The 17,422-nt window shown below is 47.9% G+C and overlaps 1 protein-coding gene across 2 annotated transcripts in view; it reads left to right on the forward strand.

The window, feature by feature from the left end:
• The window catches only part of STRIP2 (striatin interacting protein 2), a 43,449-nt gene that overhangs the window by 10,806 nt on the left and 15,221 nt on the right, over nt 1–17,422 (forward strand). For both annotated transcript variants that reach the window (XM_061198040.1, XM_061198039.1), the window contains exons 4-17: nt 136–270; nt 1,622–1,742; nt 2,518–2,586; nt 2,784–2,890; nt 3,619–3,746; nt 4,627–4,830; nt 6,059–6,294; nt 6,546–6,611; nt 7,297–7,360; nt 8,276–8,347; nt 12,220–12,294; nt 12,968–13,065; nt 13,522–13,648; nt 16,487–16,587. In XM_061198040.1, the coding sequence (XP_061054023.1) occupies nt 136–270; nt 1,622–1,742; nt 2,518–2,586; nt 2,784–2,890; nt 3,619–3,746; nt 4,627–4,830; nt 6,059–6,294; nt 6,546–6,611; nt 7,297–7,360; nt 8,276–8,347; nt 12,220–12,294; nt 12,968–13,065; nt 13,522–13,648; nt 16,487–16,587 (1,603 nt within the window). The remainder of the gene's footprint in view (nt 1–135; nt 271–1,621; nt 1,743–2,517; nt 2,587–2,783; nt 2,891–3,618; nt 3,747–4,626; nt 4,831–6,058; nt 6,295–6,545; nt 6,612–7,296; nt 7,361–8,275; nt 8,348–12,219; nt 12,295–12,967; nt 13,066–13,521; nt 13,649–16,486; nt 16,588–17,422) is intronic.

The following is a 17,422-nucleotide window of genomic DNA, read 5'->3' on the forward strand; positions in this document are numbered from 1 at the left end:
CAGCTAAACAAGGAAAGCTTTTGAAGAGAAGAATTTATTGGGGGGCTGAGATCAGAGGTACATATGCTATCAGGAGCCTTTCCAGGACGGGGAAGCAACAGCTGACACTAGATCTGTATGGCCTTCTGTTCCCAGTGCAGGGTAAGGAGTGGCTGGAGTTGGAGGAAGATGCGCAGAAGGCCTATGTGATGGGACTCCTGGACCGGCTGGAGGTGGTCAGTAGGGAACGGCGACTGAAGGTGGCCCGAGCTGTTCTCTACCTGGCCCAAGGTGAGTGGCCAGCTTTGCCAACTTGAGAGGGGTGGACACTAGAGAGAGAGACAGTGTTAGCAGGACTAGGATGAGGCAAGCCACGCTGGGAAAGCAAGGTTCCTGCCTCTCGAGGACAGATCTTGTCATGTGCTAGAAGTAACCTTGTGCTTATGCGGAAGATGAGGAGATGATGGTAGGTACTGTTCTGGATCCCTTGGAATCGGCCTTTCTCTTTCCAGGCATGCCAGAATTTCTTATAGGGTTCTTTTTTTCCTTAGCCTGGGCTGTAATCCTATGTGGAGACTAGCAAGAGGGTCATTGTGGCCAGAGCTGACAATGTACCACCAGCTGAGCATGGAGGTTTCTTTTACCAGCTGTGGCCTGGCTCTGACACTGAGAGGAGGCAGGGAGCGTGCCACCAATTTACACATGGACCCTCTGCATTGTTTCTCATTGGCATTAGAAGGTCCAAGCCAACATAGCAGCAGGAATGGTTGCTGTGCGTAATTTGGAGAATCAGAACTCAATGAAATTAACTGAGGAAAGCTTCCCAGAAGAGACCTATTAGCCAGGTGTTGGAAAGAAAAATGAGCCTAGCTGGAGTAGTAAAAGAAAGCCCTGAGGTCAGAAATAAGAGGACTGTTGGCAGAACCAACTAGTTGGGAGCTAAAAAACTGTAAAAGAAAAATCATAAATGGAGAGGAAAGAGAGTGGACATCTGGTGAAGGGACGACTGCAGTAAACAAGGCAGTGCCCAAGCCTATCTCTTGGGTCTGGCGCTCTGGCCAAGTTCCAGCTGCCAGTACCTTCATCTTTTTGCCTGAGGGCTTTCTGTGCAGCCCACATAGGGCAGCCAGGAAGTGCTAGGGAATTAATGTTCTCCCCTAGTCCAGCAGCATTCCTCAGTGACTGCCAGGAGTTAGTGGATGAATAGCCTGACCACCTCACCCCTCTTGGGTGGGATGATTCTGAGTTGTTTGTTTTATGTTTTCCAGAGCTTCTCCCCACTTGGGATTGAGCTCTTGGCTGCCTTCTCTTCCCTATCTCACTTCCCCACTTCTCTACCGACGGTTCCTGGGGTCAACTCCCAAATAAACTACTTGCACTTGAATCCTTATCTCTGGATCTGCTTCTCAGGGAACTCAAACTTAAGACAGACCAGTGATGAGCACATTGGACCTAACCCTGGAGACTGCTTCTCCTCTCCCCTGCCTCATTCCAGGAAGTTCTGGGGGGCACTTGTCCTACCTTTGTCAACCTAATTGTTGGGCAGAGTGTTGGAAGATAGCCTTCAGATCATGGGACAGGGTGGAAAGAACTGGGATAACCCCCTCCACTTCAACCCCTGCGGCACTGTCTGGTCCTTTAGGCACTTTTGGGGAATGTGATTCAGAAGTCGATGTACTCCACTGGTCCAGGTACAACTGCTTCCTGCTCTATCAGATGGGGACCTTCTCGGCCTTCCTGGAGCTACTCCACATGGAAATCGAGTGAGAAGCCTTAGGGGAGGGCTGGCCACCCCCTTCCTTGAAGAGTGCCTCATCTCCTATGCTGGTTCCCTCACTGTAGAGCCCTCTGTGGAAGCTGGGTCTATTCACACCTCATCCAAAGCTCACTGAGAGTCCCCCTCCATCCAGCCATGGTCTCTGATAGTCTGTCCTGCTCCCTAAGGTTGGACTCATCAGCAGGCTCTGCCCCACTTACAGCTTCAATCCTGGGCTTCAGGGGCCGATCCTGTATTGCTTTTGTATCCAGATACCTTCTTAGCTCAGCCTAACTGTGGGCTCCATGAAGGAAACTGTTCTACCTGAGAACATGACCCAAGAGGGACGGGACCAATTCCTGTTGCTGTGTCCAGTTCTTTCCCTCACGGTTACAGCTCTAGACGTGGCCTTATCTGCCGCTACCACTATAGTGACCCCTCATATTGTCTCATGCCTATCACCCAGGAGCTTTAGTGGGGCGAATTCTGTTTATTATCCACCAAGTGTTGCTTAGCATCTGTTTTGTGTCCAGCACAGTACTAGACACAGCGGGGATTTTAAGAGGAGCCAATATCATAGACCCTGCCCTTGCCTATCTTCACCACAGATAAGGGTTTGTCTAGGTGGCAGGAGAATTCTATGGGCTCCTCTACCTTAGACCAATTTCTTTAGCTACATAGCCAGGGAATGGCAGGTACTCATGTTTGTGCATATGATAAGTGTGCAACACGGAGTAAAGAGGCCTTACGGGTTCCCGTTTTCTCCCTCGTCCCTGTGGCAGCAACAGCCAGGCCTGTAGCAGTGCTCTTCGGAAACCAGCCATCTCCATTGCTGATAGCACAGAGCTCCGGTGAGTGGGCCTGCCCGTGGGATTGGAACAGGGGATGGTTAGCAATGGGTTACCTTTGCCCAAATTTCAGATGCACCCAGGCCACTAGAAGTTGCTAATTCCACTGGGTTGGGCCACCACAGAAACCATCCCTGAGGTCTCAGACTATAGGTTGGAAACTGCCTTGGGAACCTCTTGTGACCCTTCTATAACCTCAGGGTGCTGCTGAGTGTCATGTACCTAATGGTGGAAAATATCCGTCTGGAGCGAGAGACAGACTCCTACGGGTGGAGGAGAGCCCGGGAGACCTTCCGCACTGAACTGAGTAAGAAGTGGCACTCAAGGTGCCTGTGGCGGAGGGGAGGCATAGCATCTGCCTAGGAGAGACAGACAGTTCTTCTTTTTTCTTCTTCATCTTCTTTTTTTTTTTTTTAGAACTAACATCCTTCTTTTAGAACAGAGATACTTTGTGGTGGGCTTGAGGGTCTGGCTTGATTGTCCCTGTGTCTGTGAGCTAGGCCCAGTCATATGTCTTCTCTATATCTTGGTTTTGGTTTCCTTGGTTATAAATGGGAATAGTCATCCCTCTCCCATTCGATCACAAATCCCACGTGAAAAATATGAGTTGACTTACCTTAAAAATATGAGTTGGTATTGTCATCAGTCAGGGATAAGATATGAAGGCCTTTGGGATTTTAAAATATATACTATATTTGTTGATGTGGGAAAGTGAGTTGTGATCTACAAAATGCGTTGAATTCCTCAGCCAGGAAGCATCTTTATTACCATTTATTATCTTTATTACTGTTACTTCTAGTTTGATATCCACCCCCAAGCTTTGGGAACTATACCATTTTAACTCCATGACCTCCCTTATCCTGCCCTCGGGGGGTTCACTCTGGGGGCTCTCTAAGCCTCCTTCTAAGGACCAAGTACTCAGATTCTTTGCAGGAAGGTGAGTGCCTTCCTCAGTGTCCAGTAATAGGGTTACAGGGACTGGGTTTCAGCTGCTTCATCCTCACTTTCTCACTTGCCTCTCTCCACAACCCCCAGGCTTCTCCATGCATAATGAGGAGCCTTTTGCCCTTCTGCTTTTCTCTATGGTCACCAAGTTCTGCAGTGGCCTGGCTCCCCACTTCCCCATAAAGAAGGTCCTGCTTCTGCTCTGGAAAGTAGTCATGGTGAGTGGCTGATTCACCCCTCTCCCATCTCATCAGATCAGCAGTGCCCTCTGCCACCTCAGTTTCTTCTAGTCTGATTCCAGGAGGCTGGAGCTAGGCAGAAGAATAGGGCAGCTGTTAACCAGTGGAGGGGCAATAAGGCTGTCCTAGAGAAATCAGATGTTCTGTTTCAGAGTAGGTTACCTATTTCTGTTGGACTGATGGGAGATGCCACTTTTTGAGTTGGGGTGTCATTGCACCTTCCCCTGATAGAGCTAACGTTTCATGGAAACAACCCTGGCTGAGAGTTGGGAGATCTGGCCTCTGCTGATACTGAGAAACCTCGGGCAATTCTCTGTGTCTCAGTTTCTCTAGCTGTAAAATGTGGGGTTTAGTGCCTGCTCTCCATCCAGATAAATAGAGGATTTGCTTTTAAAAAATGAAGTCCTCATAAGTGTATGGTTGCAGTTTTGTTACTAATTTTTCAACCCTATCCTTCCTCTGACTGGCTGAACAACATACCCTCCAGGGCAGGCCTTGAGTGATTCTGGGGGGTTGTAGTATCTAGATCTGCTCCTTAAAAGGGGGTACATTTTCCTGTTTTTTTCAATGGAGGCCCCCGGTGGTTCTTTTCCTTATTTCTGGTGATGTTTCCAGCCCTGGGTCAGTAAATAATGCTTTATCCTGACCCCTGAGCTCTGAGGGATAGTAACCACCTCTGAGACTGGGGATGGTGACCACATTTTTTGCTTCCTCCTGTTTTATTACTTCCTAGTTAAGGAGGGGGTCTGAGGGGACTGGAGGTTGTGGCTCTTCCTCTCCATCCGTGCTTCCCTGACCTTGCTCCCTCTGACTTCCCTCCCTTCCTCTCTTCTCTGCCCCTTTCCTGTTTAACCCTTAGTTTACCCTCGGTGGATTTGAGCAGCTGCAGGCTCTCAAAGTACAGAAGCGGGAAGAATTGGGCCTGCCTCCACTGGCTGAGGACAGTATCCAGGTGGTGAAGAGCATGCGTGCTGCCTCCCCGCCCTCTTACACTCTCGACCTGGGGGAGTCTCAGCTGGCACCACCACCCTCCAAACTGCGAGGCCGCCGTGGTTCTCGAAGGGTATGGACTAAAGCAGAGAGTAGTGTTGTGACACTAGCTGGCCAAAAATCAAGATTCTAAGCAGCTCTGGATATGGTAGGAAAGAGCAGTAAATGACCCAGCTCTCCTGCCCCTGGCTGGCCCTGAGACCAACCTGAAATCTTGGAGTCTATACTTCGGCCTCTATTCCCAAGCCCTGACAGGGTCCTGGGCTGTCAAGATGTAACATTGTGATATCACATCATAGCTCCATGTCTTGCTAAGGATTATTGGTCTAGACCTCAGTGCCTGGAGTTCCCTAGCACCCTGAGCAACAGTTGGAGTATAATCCTGGGCATAGGTACCTGGTTGAGGCACTTTATCATTGTCTTCGCAGTAAGATTTACTCTGAGCCAGCCATGCTCTTATCTGGCCTTGGAACCAGAGGCTTACACTTACAAGGTGACTGGTTAGGGTTCTATAGTCTGCATCCCTAGAAAGGTCACAATGACAAGTTGCGCTGAGAGCTGACCACGCTCCCATGAACTTACCCGCCTGATCTACTTGAGTTCACCAACTACAGGTGACGGGCTCGGACAGTCACACTCAGTAATCTAGTCTACATTATCTGCAATGTGATTTTTTTTAACCTTTATTTTTTTGTTTTATAAAGTAATGCTTACTCATTAGAGAAAATTTAGAACAAATATAAAAATGTGAAGAAGGGAGAAAAAAAAGTCACCCACAATCTTAACAACCAGAGGCAATCACTGTTAACTTTTTGGCCTATTTCTGTCCAATCTTTTTTTCTTTCTGTGACAAGATTTAAAATTCCAGACTTGCTTCCCTCTGCCTAGCAGCAAGCTTCTGTCCTCCTCTTCCTCAGTCAGCCAGCTGGTGTATGCTCACAGAAGGCAAACTAATTGAATGTTCACCTAAGTAGAGCATAATTAGGAAGGAGAGTGCTGGCAAAAAAAAAGGCATCAGTGCTTTCTGAAAGCTAAGCAACTGTGACTTTGGGATTATCTATGCTCTGTTTCCCAGCCATTGGCGTGGTTGTGTGAGAGCTGCTTGTCCTGGAATTGGGCCTGGTGGGGACAGTAGGGTTGAGATGGGAAGGGAAAGGTCTCACTAGAGGTGGGTTCTTACTTCCATGTTCCCTGAAGTCTAGCAGCCTGTGGGTTGGGGTGGTCTCAGACAAGGATGCCCAGGGTGAGATCTCTGCACACCTTCCCTCTCTCCTTCCACCCACTCCCCTCCAACCCCCCAGCAACTCCTTACTAAGCAGGACAGCTTGGACATCTACAATGAAAGAGATCTCTTTAAGACTGAGGAACCAGCCACAGAGGAGGAAGAGGAGTCTGCTGGCGATGGAGAGCGTACCTTGGATGGAGAGTTAGACTTGCTAGAGCAGGACCCTCTAGTGCCACCTCCACCCTCACAGGCACCCCTCTCTGCTGAGCGGGTGGCCTTTCCCAAGGGCCTACCATGGACCCCAAAGGTCAGGTAGGTTTGATAACACCAAGCACCCTGAGCTTCGGGGTTTCAGTCACTGGAGGCCCAGGGTGGAGTGGTCTATGTATTCAAGGCTCAATAAGCTGGGCTGGGAGTCAGAACTCCTGGGTTTGAAGTTCCCTGCTGTCTTCCCCTACTGTTCCAGTTCTCCAACTGGAGGAGTAGGAGCCCAGTAAGGGTCCTTCTCTCAAGGTTTGCTTTTCTTCCCTTCTCTGGGATTTGTCTCTCCACCGTCCTCTCAGACAGAAGGACATTGAACACTTCTTGGAGATGAGCAGGAACAAGTTCATCGGATTCACTCTGGGGCAGTAAGTGACTGGATGGTCAGAACTGGCTATAGAGTGGTTTTTAGGGGGCCAGGGGAACGGGTGGCCTAGAGTGAGAGATGTTGCCTGGTCGTGATTATACAACCCAGAGCCATGGGCAGCTCCCAGTGACTACTTTGGGTTCTTGCCATAGAGTTTTTTCCTTCCAGTTTCCTAGAACTTTTATGTTCTCATCCAGGTGTAGGACCTTGAGCAACAAGTCATTTCCCTCTTGAACATCAATTTCCTTGTCAGAGTGTTATTAGATGGCCCCTGCAAGCCCTTCTGTAATGGGCCAGAATTCTGTGAAGAAGCGACATGGTTGGAACAGATCTTTCCCCATTCCCCCACCCTCTTGAATCCTCACTGGTCGCTACAAAACCTGAGAAACCATTGTTACTACCGTTTCACTGTCAAAAGTGTTGGGCAACATGCCCTTTTAAGTAGGAACCTGTTCCCAGACAAAGTGAGTCCCCAAAACACTATACAGAAATCCTAATTTTCAGGGACACTTCTCTGTACCATTATTCTTTTTGTGTCCTGAAGCAACGATGGGGGACCTGGTAGCTTGCAGAGAAAGATCCAGGGTACCAGATGGTGAAAGTGGCATGGTCCACATGACTCCAGGGGTATTGGTAATTCTCTATATTTTTTCCCCTTATGATCTGGTGTGTCTTGCATTTCACAGGGACACAGATACCTTGGTTGGATTGCCCAGGCCCATCCATGAGAGTGTGAAGACCCTCAAGCAGGTGACCAGGGTGGGCTCTCAGTCTTCAGGGATAGGGAGCCATCAAGGCAAGTTGGATGACTAGGGTCCTGGGTCCTGGGTGGTGCTCTTCCACCAGACACGTTCTGAACCTGTTATTCTGTACTTCCTCCGCAGGCATTTGGCCAAAGAGGTAAAAAATCAGGTCTCTCCCTACCTACTCAGTGTCCTACACTTAGATAGATGAACAAGTTCTTCTTTCTTCCTCTCATTCCTTTTCCCTCCTCCCACCCTTCTCTCTCTTCCCACTTATTGCTTCCTTTCCTTTCCTTCTCTCTCCTTAGAGGCTCACTAACTTCCACAGGCCCAGGATTGAGTAGCAGTCTGCTCTGTATCCAAAGTGTGTGTGTGCACGAATAAGAGTAGTCATTCCTTGCACAGACCTTGATCCCCACCCCACCCCATCATCACTCTGTACACACACGGACGCACATACAGGCACATGCAGCAAAACTCTCAGGGCAGTGGTCCAGGGGCAAGGGCCTATTCTTGGCTTCCCCTTGCACGTTTTTTTTTTTTTTTTTAAAAGGCTGCACCATGCGGCATGCAGGATCTTAGTTCCCCAACCAGGGATCGAACCCGTGCCCCCTGTGTTGGGAGCATGGAGTCTTAACCACTGGACCGCCAGGGAAGTCCCTCCCCTTGCACTTTGGTTGAAGGTAAATGCTAAGGTATTTGCTGCCCTTCAAACATGGAAGTATGGAATAAACACTGTATTGAAGCACTTTGCTGCTGTTCATGATGCAAAGGTAAATAAGGCTCCTGCCTTCAAAGGGTGCGTGGTGTATTTGGGCTGACAGACCCATAAACAGGACATTTCCTTGTCATTGGGGAAATGATCACTGGTACACATGTGATTGAGGCCCTCGGCCCCTTGTTGATGTCTTATGTTTCCCAGCACAAGTACATCTCCATCGCAGATGTTCAGATCAAGAATGAGGAGGAGCTAGAGAAGTGCCCCATGTCTTTGGTGAGTCAAGGGGAATCCTGCACAGGAGGAAATCTGTCTGCAGTGCTGTCGGAGAACTCGCGTGCATGCTGTTGGACTCTTACTGTATGCTAGGCAAAGCAAGGTCTCTACTTTCACGATACATTAAAGTTGGAGAAAAACGATAATAAGTAATTAAGGAAATGAGAAGACTTTCAGAGAATGGTAGATATGGTTAATAAAATTTAAATAGGGTGACATATCATGTAGTAGACTATCTTAGATTGGGCAGTCAGGGTATGTAGACCTCTGAGAAGGTGATAGTTACCTAAGATCTGAGGTATAAGAAGGAGCTGGCCGTAAGAACATCAGGGGAAAGAGCATTCGAAGCAGAGCGAACAGACTTATTAAGAAGGTGAGAGCAAGCTCAGAATGTTAGAGGTAGTGGATGAAGGCTAGTGTGGCTGGAGCACAGTGGGGAGGGGGAGGGTTGTCTGAGATGGGGTCAGAGAGGTGGCCTGGGGCCACTTTACAAAGGACATTTAAGCAAAGATAGGGAGCTTGAAGTTGATTCACGTGACAAAGGGAAGCCTTTGGAGATTTTAAACCGGGGAGTGACATGATCTATCTTTTTATAATAAAAACCATTGGCTACTTTGTAAAGGCTGGATGAGGAAAGAGTGGAAGCAGGGAGGTTGGGAAGCTCTTAAAATAGTCAAGGTGAGAGATGATGGTGTTTTAGATGGGGGTAGGAAGTGTGGAGATAGGGAGAAGTGGATGAATTTGATTTATATTTTGGAGGTATAGCTGACAGGAGTTGCAGTTCAATTGGCTGTGGATAGAGAGACATAAAGGGCAATCAAGAATAAGTACCATTTGTCAAGATGAGGAGTTCTGTTTTTTGGTTTTTTTGTTTTTGTTTTTTTAATTTATTTATTTTTATTTTTGGCTGCGTTGGGTCTTTGTTGCTGTGCGCAGGCTTTCTCTAGCTGTGGCGAACGGGGGCTACACTTCGTTGTGGTGTGCGGGCTTCTCATTGCGGCAGCTTCTCTTGTTGCAGAGCACGGGCTCAGTAGTTGTGGCGCACGGGCTTAGCTGCTCCGCAGCATGTGGGATCTTCCCAGACCAGGGCTCGAACCCGTGTCCCCTGCATTGGCAGGTGGATTCTTAACCACTGCGCCACCAGGGAAGCCCTGTTTTTTGGTTTTTTTAATGTGTTTTTTTCCCCCTGTTTTTCTTTTTCTTTCTTTTCTTTTTTGTGGGTGGGGGGGCCGTGCTATGCGGCTTGCAGGATCTTAGTTCCCCAACCAGGGACTGAACCCCGGGCCCGCAGCAGTGATAGCGTGGAGTCCTAACCACTGGACTGCCAGGGAATTCCTAGGAGTTCTGTCTTATCAAGGGTTCTATTTTGGTTGTACTACGATTTAGATGTCCTTTAGACACCCATGCAGAGCAGCCAAGCAATTAGGTATACGGGTCTAGAGTTCTAGAGAGAGGACTGACTTAGAGAAATAAATTTGGGAACTGTTGACTCATGGACAGTGTTAAAAGCCATCAACTGGCTGAGATAACCTGAGGAGGGAGTAAAGTTAGAGAGAAAATGGAATCCAGGACAAAGCCCTGGGGCACACCAATATGTCAAGGATGGGATGAGTCAGGAAAGGAGCCAAATAAAAGGAAAACCCTTAGTGAGCTGGGAGGAAATCCAGGAGATTGTGATGCCATAAAAGCTAAGCAAAGAAAGTCTTTCAAGGCTTCCCCGGTGGCGCAGTGGTTGAGAATCCGCCTGCCAATGCAGGGGACACGGGTTAGATCCCTGGTCTGGGAAGATCCCACATAGAGTCTGTGCGCCACAACTACTGAAGCCCACGTGCCTAGAGCCCTTGCTCCGCAGCGAGAGAAGCCACCGCAATGAGAAGCCTGTGCACTGCAACGAAGAGTAGCCCCCGCTCACCGCAACTAGAGAAAGCCTGCGCGCAACAACGAAGACCCAACGCAGCCAAAAATAAATAAATAAAATAAATAAATTTATTAAAAAAAAAAAAGAAAGTCTTTCAAGAAGAAGGGAGTGATCAGCTATGTTAAATGTTGCTGATAAATGGTGCTTGATAAGACCTGAGGTGCCCATTGACTTTGGCAACATAGAGATAACTGGTGACCTTGATAAGAGCAACCTCAAGTGAAGTGGTGGGGCTGGAAGCCTAGTTGGAGTGTGTTGAAAAGGGAATGTAAAGAAAGGAGGTAGACTTAGTCAACAGAGACAAACCACATAGAAGTTCTGTTGTGAAAAGGAAGGTAGAAATGGCATGGTAGCTGAAGGAGGATGCGGGTCAAGGGAATGCTTTATAGCTAGGAGATCCTGGAGTGTGTTTATGTCCTAAAGGGGTTGATCCGGGAGAAAGGAGATAATTACAGAACTGATGCATTCGATAAAGCAAAAGGGTGTGAGCACCAGCGGAGGGTAGCCTTTGATAGGAGCACAGGTGGTTCATCCTTCATGTCAAGAAGGAAGGTAGAGACTCTCTGGTAGATTTGGTGTTGAGAAAATGAGGCTGTGCCTGTCTGATTGCTTCTGTTTTGTCCATGAAGTGAGAGGTAGGGTCAGTAAGTGTTGAGGGGCTGTGGGATGAGGGGATTGGTTTGAAGAGAGGGGAGAACGTATGAAATAGGCCTTTTAGAGAACAGCAAGGCAAACATGCAGGATTGCCAGGGTTATTATCCATTTAAGCAGCAGCCGAGTTGTGTGGGATAGAAGGGGCCTGGTTACTCCTCCTTGCCTTAGGGTCTCATGGCAGTGACCCTTGTCCTGTAATAGAGCGATGTGGTGGGGAGGAAGGACTGCACTGGCCAAAGATGACAGTGGCCTGAGTAGCCTCTTGATAAGGGGCTACTTTGATAAAGGGCTTAAATGGGGTCATCACAAGGACAGAGCTGTGCATGAGGGGCCTGGTCAGAAAGGAGGAAGGGATGTTGTAGAGGGTAGTGGAGAAGGGAAGAAAATAGTTTCCACCTAAAATTTTCCCTGCTAATACCCCTTCCTGCCTCTCCAGGCCTTTATTAACCCTCTCTATTGAGTCACCTACCTCTCCTTTCTGGCTTTGGAGCAGCCCAGAGCTCTCAGATGGCCTCAGATTGACACCATAGGAAGTGCCTCTGTGTGGGGTGTCAGTTCCAGTGTCCCAGGTGTACCTGTGGCCTGAGCTAAGCCCAAGTATGTCCAGCAAAGCAGTAGTCTGAGCCAACTCCTTGATGGGAGTTCTTTTTTTTTTTTTTAAATAAATTTATTTATTTATTTTTGGCTGCGTTGGGTCTTCGTTGCTGCACGCGGGCTTTCTCTAGTTGCAGTGAGCGGGGGCTACTCTTCGTTGCGGTGCACAGGCTTCTCATTGCGGTGGCTTCTCTTGTTGCAGAGCACAGGCTCTAGGCACGTGGGCTCAGTAGTTGTGGCTCGCGTGCTGTAGAACACAGGCTCAGTAGTTGTGGTGCACGGGCATATCTGCTTCGCGGCATGTGGGATCTTCCCAGTCCAGGGCTCGAACCCGTGTCCCCTGCATTGGCAGGCGGATTCTTAACCACTGCGTTGGTGGGAGTTCTGACTCCTGACCTAGCAAAAGTGACATAGAAAGAATTCTGGATTGATTCCAGATAACAGGACAACCAAAATCATAGATTCTCAGGGCTGGAAGAGCCCTCAGAGGTCATCCAGACCAGCCCACTGATCCTAGGAAGAGGAAATTAGGTCTCAGAGAGGGAAAGTAACTTACCCAAGGTCCTACAATGAATCATTAACACAGCTAGGGTAGGAATCCAGATCTGACTCCCAGATCTTTTCCTGCCACCTTCCACAACCAAGGAAACATAGGTTTTGGTCAACTGGAAAATGGCCTGGGCAAACTGTATGTTTCTTGCCATAGGGGGAAGAGGTAGTACCAGAGACGCCGTGTGAAATCCTCTACCAGGGCATGCTGTGTAGCCTCCCCCAGTACATGGTAAGGAGATGGCTGGGCCAGAGTTGCCCTTCTCAGCTGCGAGGAATAGATAGCTGAGAGCCCTCTTAAGCTGAGCCATCTGTCATTTGATCTTGCTTCCTGAGCCTTCACCCCTCAGGCAAGGCATTCTCTGAGCTTTCCTCAGGGCTCCTCCCAGAGGAAGAAGGACTTGGCTATACTCCCAAGTCCTTCTTTGGGAGGGGTGGAGAATGAGGTGGGATCCCTGCAGGATGCATAGGGGGCCCTCCTCCTAAGTAAGTGCCTTAGTCCCCCTGAGGTCTGCCGTGGCCTCTGGTGTCCTAGTTGGCCTCAGGCTATGATGGTGAGGACGCTGATGGTCTGAGGTAGAGGAAGGAAAACGGTCCGGGAGGGAGATCTTGCTTATACCTCCCACCTAATTTCTAGGCATTGCCCCTCTCACTCTGCTCCTTCAATCCTCTTTGGAAAGAGCAGTCTTGAAGCAGAACAGCCCATAAGCTCCCTTCTGGCTCCTTAGCCTCACAGGCAGGCCTGTCAGGACAGGGCACCCGTTTGCCCTTCTGGAGGCTGGGCAGATTTGGTTATTGAGGGAAGAACTTAGAGAAAGGCTTTAAAACATTTCTCGTAGGGCTGTTGAATTGTGGAAGAATAACCTTGTTGAATGGGCTGGATTTCCTCATTTTCTACTTCCCAGATTGCTCTACTTAAGATTCTACTGGCTGCAGCCCCTACCTCCAAGGCTAAGACAGACTCTATCAATATCCTGGCAGATGTCCTGCCTGAGGAGATGCCGTGAGTGCTTCAACTGGGGCAGCTGCTAAATATTAGCTATCTTGTCTGCAGGGTCTCTCTAGTCCCCACCTCACCTTGTTAACACTTACAGGGATCGTCTCCAAAGAGACCGCCTCTCTGCCACCAATAGCCCCTTTCCACTGCAGTGCTCTCTGCTGTGCTCTTTTCAGCTCAGAATTGAGAGTCTGGAGGGTAACATCAGTGCCAGTTACTGGCTGCACATCTATGTGGGTGGACATTGCCAAGGGATGAGCTTGCCAAAGGAGAGAGAAACAAAGAGATCAGAGGAGCTTTTCTCCTGACTCATAAGTGGGAACTCTGGAGTTTTCCCTAGCACAGTTCAGGTTTCTCAAGTTCTGGCTCTCGTGTTTATTGTATCTGACCCAAATACCTGGGTCCTTGTAGGCCTCGCTCTAAGGTCACCCTCTGCACTGACTCTTCCTTTCCCCGTTGTAGCATCACTGTTCTCCAGAGCATGAAGTTGGGCATTGATGTGAACAGGCACAAGGAGATCATTGTAAAGAGTATCTCTGCCCTGCTCCTGCTACTCCTCAAACACTTCAAACTGAATCATATCTACCAGGTGAGCAGCTTAGAGCGCTTCTCCACATGTCTCAGGTGTCCTCCAGGTCCTGTCTCCCAAAGGAGGAACGAAAGGGCCTTTGAGGTCCAGCTAAGCATCTTTCAGCCTTTTCTTTGTCTCACGGAATCCAGATACCTGTTGCACAAGCTTGGGGTGGGAAGTGGGGAATTGTCCTAGAAAGTTGCAAATGTCTGTGTCCTTTGAACATTATCTAGGGGTTGTGCATAGGAATCCCTAGCTTCTTGGGAATATGCCCAGCCAGCTTTGAAGCAGTGGACGACAGGATTCAAACATGCCACAGAAAGGGGAAGTGGGGGAGTGCTGAGCATACTTTTCTCTATGTGAAGCCCTTTATTGTTTTTTCAATTTATTTACTTTTATTTATTTTTGGCTGCGTTGGGTATTTGTTGCTGCTCGCAGGCTTTCTCTAGTTGTGGTGAGTGGGGGCTACTCTTCGTTGCTGTGCGTGGGCTCCTCATTGTGGTGGCTTCTCCTGTTGCGGAGCATGGGCTCTAGGCGCACGGGCTTCAGTAATTGTGGCTCACAGCCTCAATAGTTGTGGCGCACGGGCTTAGTTGCTCTGCGGCATGTGGCATCTTCCCGGACCAGAACTTAAACCCGTGTCCCCTGCATTGGCAAGCAGATTCTTAACCACTGCGCCACCAGGGAAGTCCCGTGAAGCACTTCTCTAACATTTGAGATGTAATTCTATATAAGGCACACTTCTGGCTGTTAAGGGCTTTGAAGTTTTGTAAAGGATACAGATGTATAAATAGCCAATTATGGAGTGATAAGTGCTGTTATACAGGTAAGCATTGGCTGCTATGGAAACACCTAATCCAACCTGAGGTGGAGAAGATGTGACTTCTAACCTGAGTCCTAAAGAAATAGTTGTTAGCCAGGATACGGGAGTTGTCAGGGAAAGGTAGCAGGAAACATTTCAAGCAGAAAAGCTAATTTGTGAAAGTCCAGAAGGGAGAGAGCAGAGTACCTTGGAAACTAATTAAATGTTGCTGGAGTTCTGCCTGGAGTGGAGGGAGTGGGGAGGTCTGGTGATACACGAAGCTGGAGGGGATGGCAGGGAGCAGGTCATAATACATATGCTAGCACACAGTTTTGAGTACTTACAGTGTGGCCAGCACTCTGTTAAGTTCATGTAAGATCTCATTTAATTCTCTCAACCCTACGAGGTGGGTCTTATTTTATTCCACTGAGGCTAAAAAAGGTTAAGAACCTGCTTCCCTATGAAAGCACTGTTTGCCATGCTAAAGAGTTTGGACTTGGTGCTATGGGTGTTGCCAGGATATAGGAGACCATGGGGGCAGTGAATGGATGTTCTCTGTGGTGAGACATGGAGAGGAGAGGGAGCCTTCTCATTCCTGCACAGGGCCTCTGCCTCATTTTCCTCCTAAGGAGTCAGAACCAAGCTCGCTGGTAGAAGAGCAGGACCTCAGAGTGCAGGGAAGCCCCTGCAGGGTATGTGTCCATGGCAGGTTTGACTGTACAACCAGGATTATTTCTCCACTTTCATACATTCAGAGACACCTTTGGGTGTGTTAGGTGCCCTGAGTACTCACACTTCTTCTGCCAGTGTTTGCTGAGCAGCAGCAGCGCTGGAAGGAGTAGGGATGGATGAGAAATAGTGCTCCTAGCAGAAAGAGAACTGTGTATGTGTGCTTCTGTCTGCTTCTCTTGGTGGGCAGTATGTGGATCAACAGCCAGACAGGTGGGTGGCTTGATGGGTCTTGCCCTGTGTCAGTGCATCCTGACAAGGCTACAGGCATGTCTCAAATTGAAAAATGTTTTCCATCACTTGATAGTAGGTATGCATTGGCTTCTCCATCTGAGGCTTTGGAAAATACCCTGGGTCAGCTGCCAGGGAGAAAGTGTTAAGGCAGAAGAGAGAAATGGGCAACACAACCTGACTCCCCACTGCTAACCACACACCTGAGCAAAGGGCAGCTTAGCTTGCTGCCATGGCTATTTCTCGGTGATCAGGAAGAGCTAAGGGATTTAAAACACTACAGTTTTCTGCTTTTTCAACCCAGTTTCTACACTTCCCAGCAGTCTAGGTTCTGGATCTGGAGACAAACTGTGTCTGATGTTCCTCAGTGTATCATGGGCAAAATCCAGGTGACACAACTCCATGACACTGCCCCAATAGGTCTTCCTGGATGCAAACCCCATCCAGATTCAAGAGAGCAAAATGTAGCCCTATGTTCTGGTGTCCAGCCCATCAAAAAGATCTTGGATTTATTCTCAGTGCAGTATCTGTTGACTGAAGGACTCTTGTTGATTCATTCATTAAAATACTGATATTCTAAGTATGGGGGCTAATATAGTGAACCAGACTCACGCTGGAGCCCACATTCCAGTGGTTCATTTGGTTACTGTGTGCCGTATCCATCCTGACTGAGTGATGCCAGCAGTTGCTGGGCTGCACCTGTTCCTGCTATATCAATCACAGTTGAAACCCTATGAGCCAGAGCTTTGGTATGGAAGACAACTCCCTCAGGGAGCCTTCCTTTCCTGTAGAGCTTAGGAACAAATCTCACAGCAATTTATCTGGAGTGGGATTTTCTTTCTGGCTTGTTTATGTTTTGTGCTTTTGGTCAGGTGCTTGCAACATACACACACTGCAGATTGTCCCCTTCTCTGTAGGATGGGCTGGCTGAAGATGGTTCTTCCCACTTCCCAGACAGGAAGACTGATAACACAAGTGGACAGTGGATATTCTTAGGAATGGATATTAGAATTGTACTTGCCTCTTTTTTTTTCATACAGACCTTCTATTCCCCCTCAAATAAGCACCCTTTCTGCTTTGATCTTTTAATTCAGTTTGAATATGTATCACAACATTTGGTATTTGCCAACTGCATTCCATTGATCCTGAAGTTCTTCAATCAAAATATCTTGTCCTACATCACTGCCAAAAACAGGTAAGAACTCTGGACAGGTTTATTTCAAAGGGATATTTGGGATGGTTGAGAAGTTACATCGTCTCAGAGCCGACTTTCAGTTCTCCTGGTGTCCCTGGTCCTTTCTATCTTAGAGCTGTCACTGTCAAATTTAATTTCCTTGAAATGTTCCTGGTGGGGTGTATGGTTTGGCCTCTTCACAAAGATATTTGTGTTTTAATAGTTTTGAAAACTGAAAATGCCATGACTCAAAGAAATGAAACTGCAACGATGAAATTTCAGCCCTGTGGCAGAAGGTTCCAGAAAATATTTTTTGTGAAACATCCTACTTGTCTGGTCAGCCCTAATTTTGGTGTAAATTATAAGTTGGATCAATCACACTACTTTGTAAAGTGTTTTACAGAATTTGTAACTAAAGATAAATAATAGAACCTTACTTAGATCAATTTGTAGTTTAAAAAAATACAGGATTTTCACATCCATTATTTCATTTAATCTCCTCAGTAGTGCTAAGACATATCACAATAAGTTTTATTCCCATCTCACCAATTAGGAAACAAATTCAGAGAGGTTAATTGACTTACTTAAGGATAACATGCTAGTGAGACCCCTTAAGTAAGCAGCAGAGGCAGGGTTAAAACATAAATTGCTTTCTGATCACAGTTGCTATGGATTGCTCCAGCCAAGTGGCGACCTGGGGGGTTAACAGAGTAGATCCTTGTTCCTCAGTTTGCTACTTACACAAAAACTAGAAGCATGATAATCAGTAGAGTTGACCAGAAGTGCTTTACCAGAGGCAAAGTTCGTAAAGTAGAAGAAGGCTGACCTGACACTTGAGGTGACTGGAGAGGGGCTA

Source organism: Eubalaena glacialis, chromosome 8 (genome assembly GCF_028564815.1).
Source record: "Eubalaena glacialis isolate mEubGla1 chromosome 8, mEubGla1.1.hap2.+ XY, whole genome shotgun sequence".
NCBI classification, from domain to species: Eukaryota; Metazoa; Chordata; class Mammalia; order Artiodactyla; family Balaenidae; genus Eubalaena; species Eubalaena glacialis.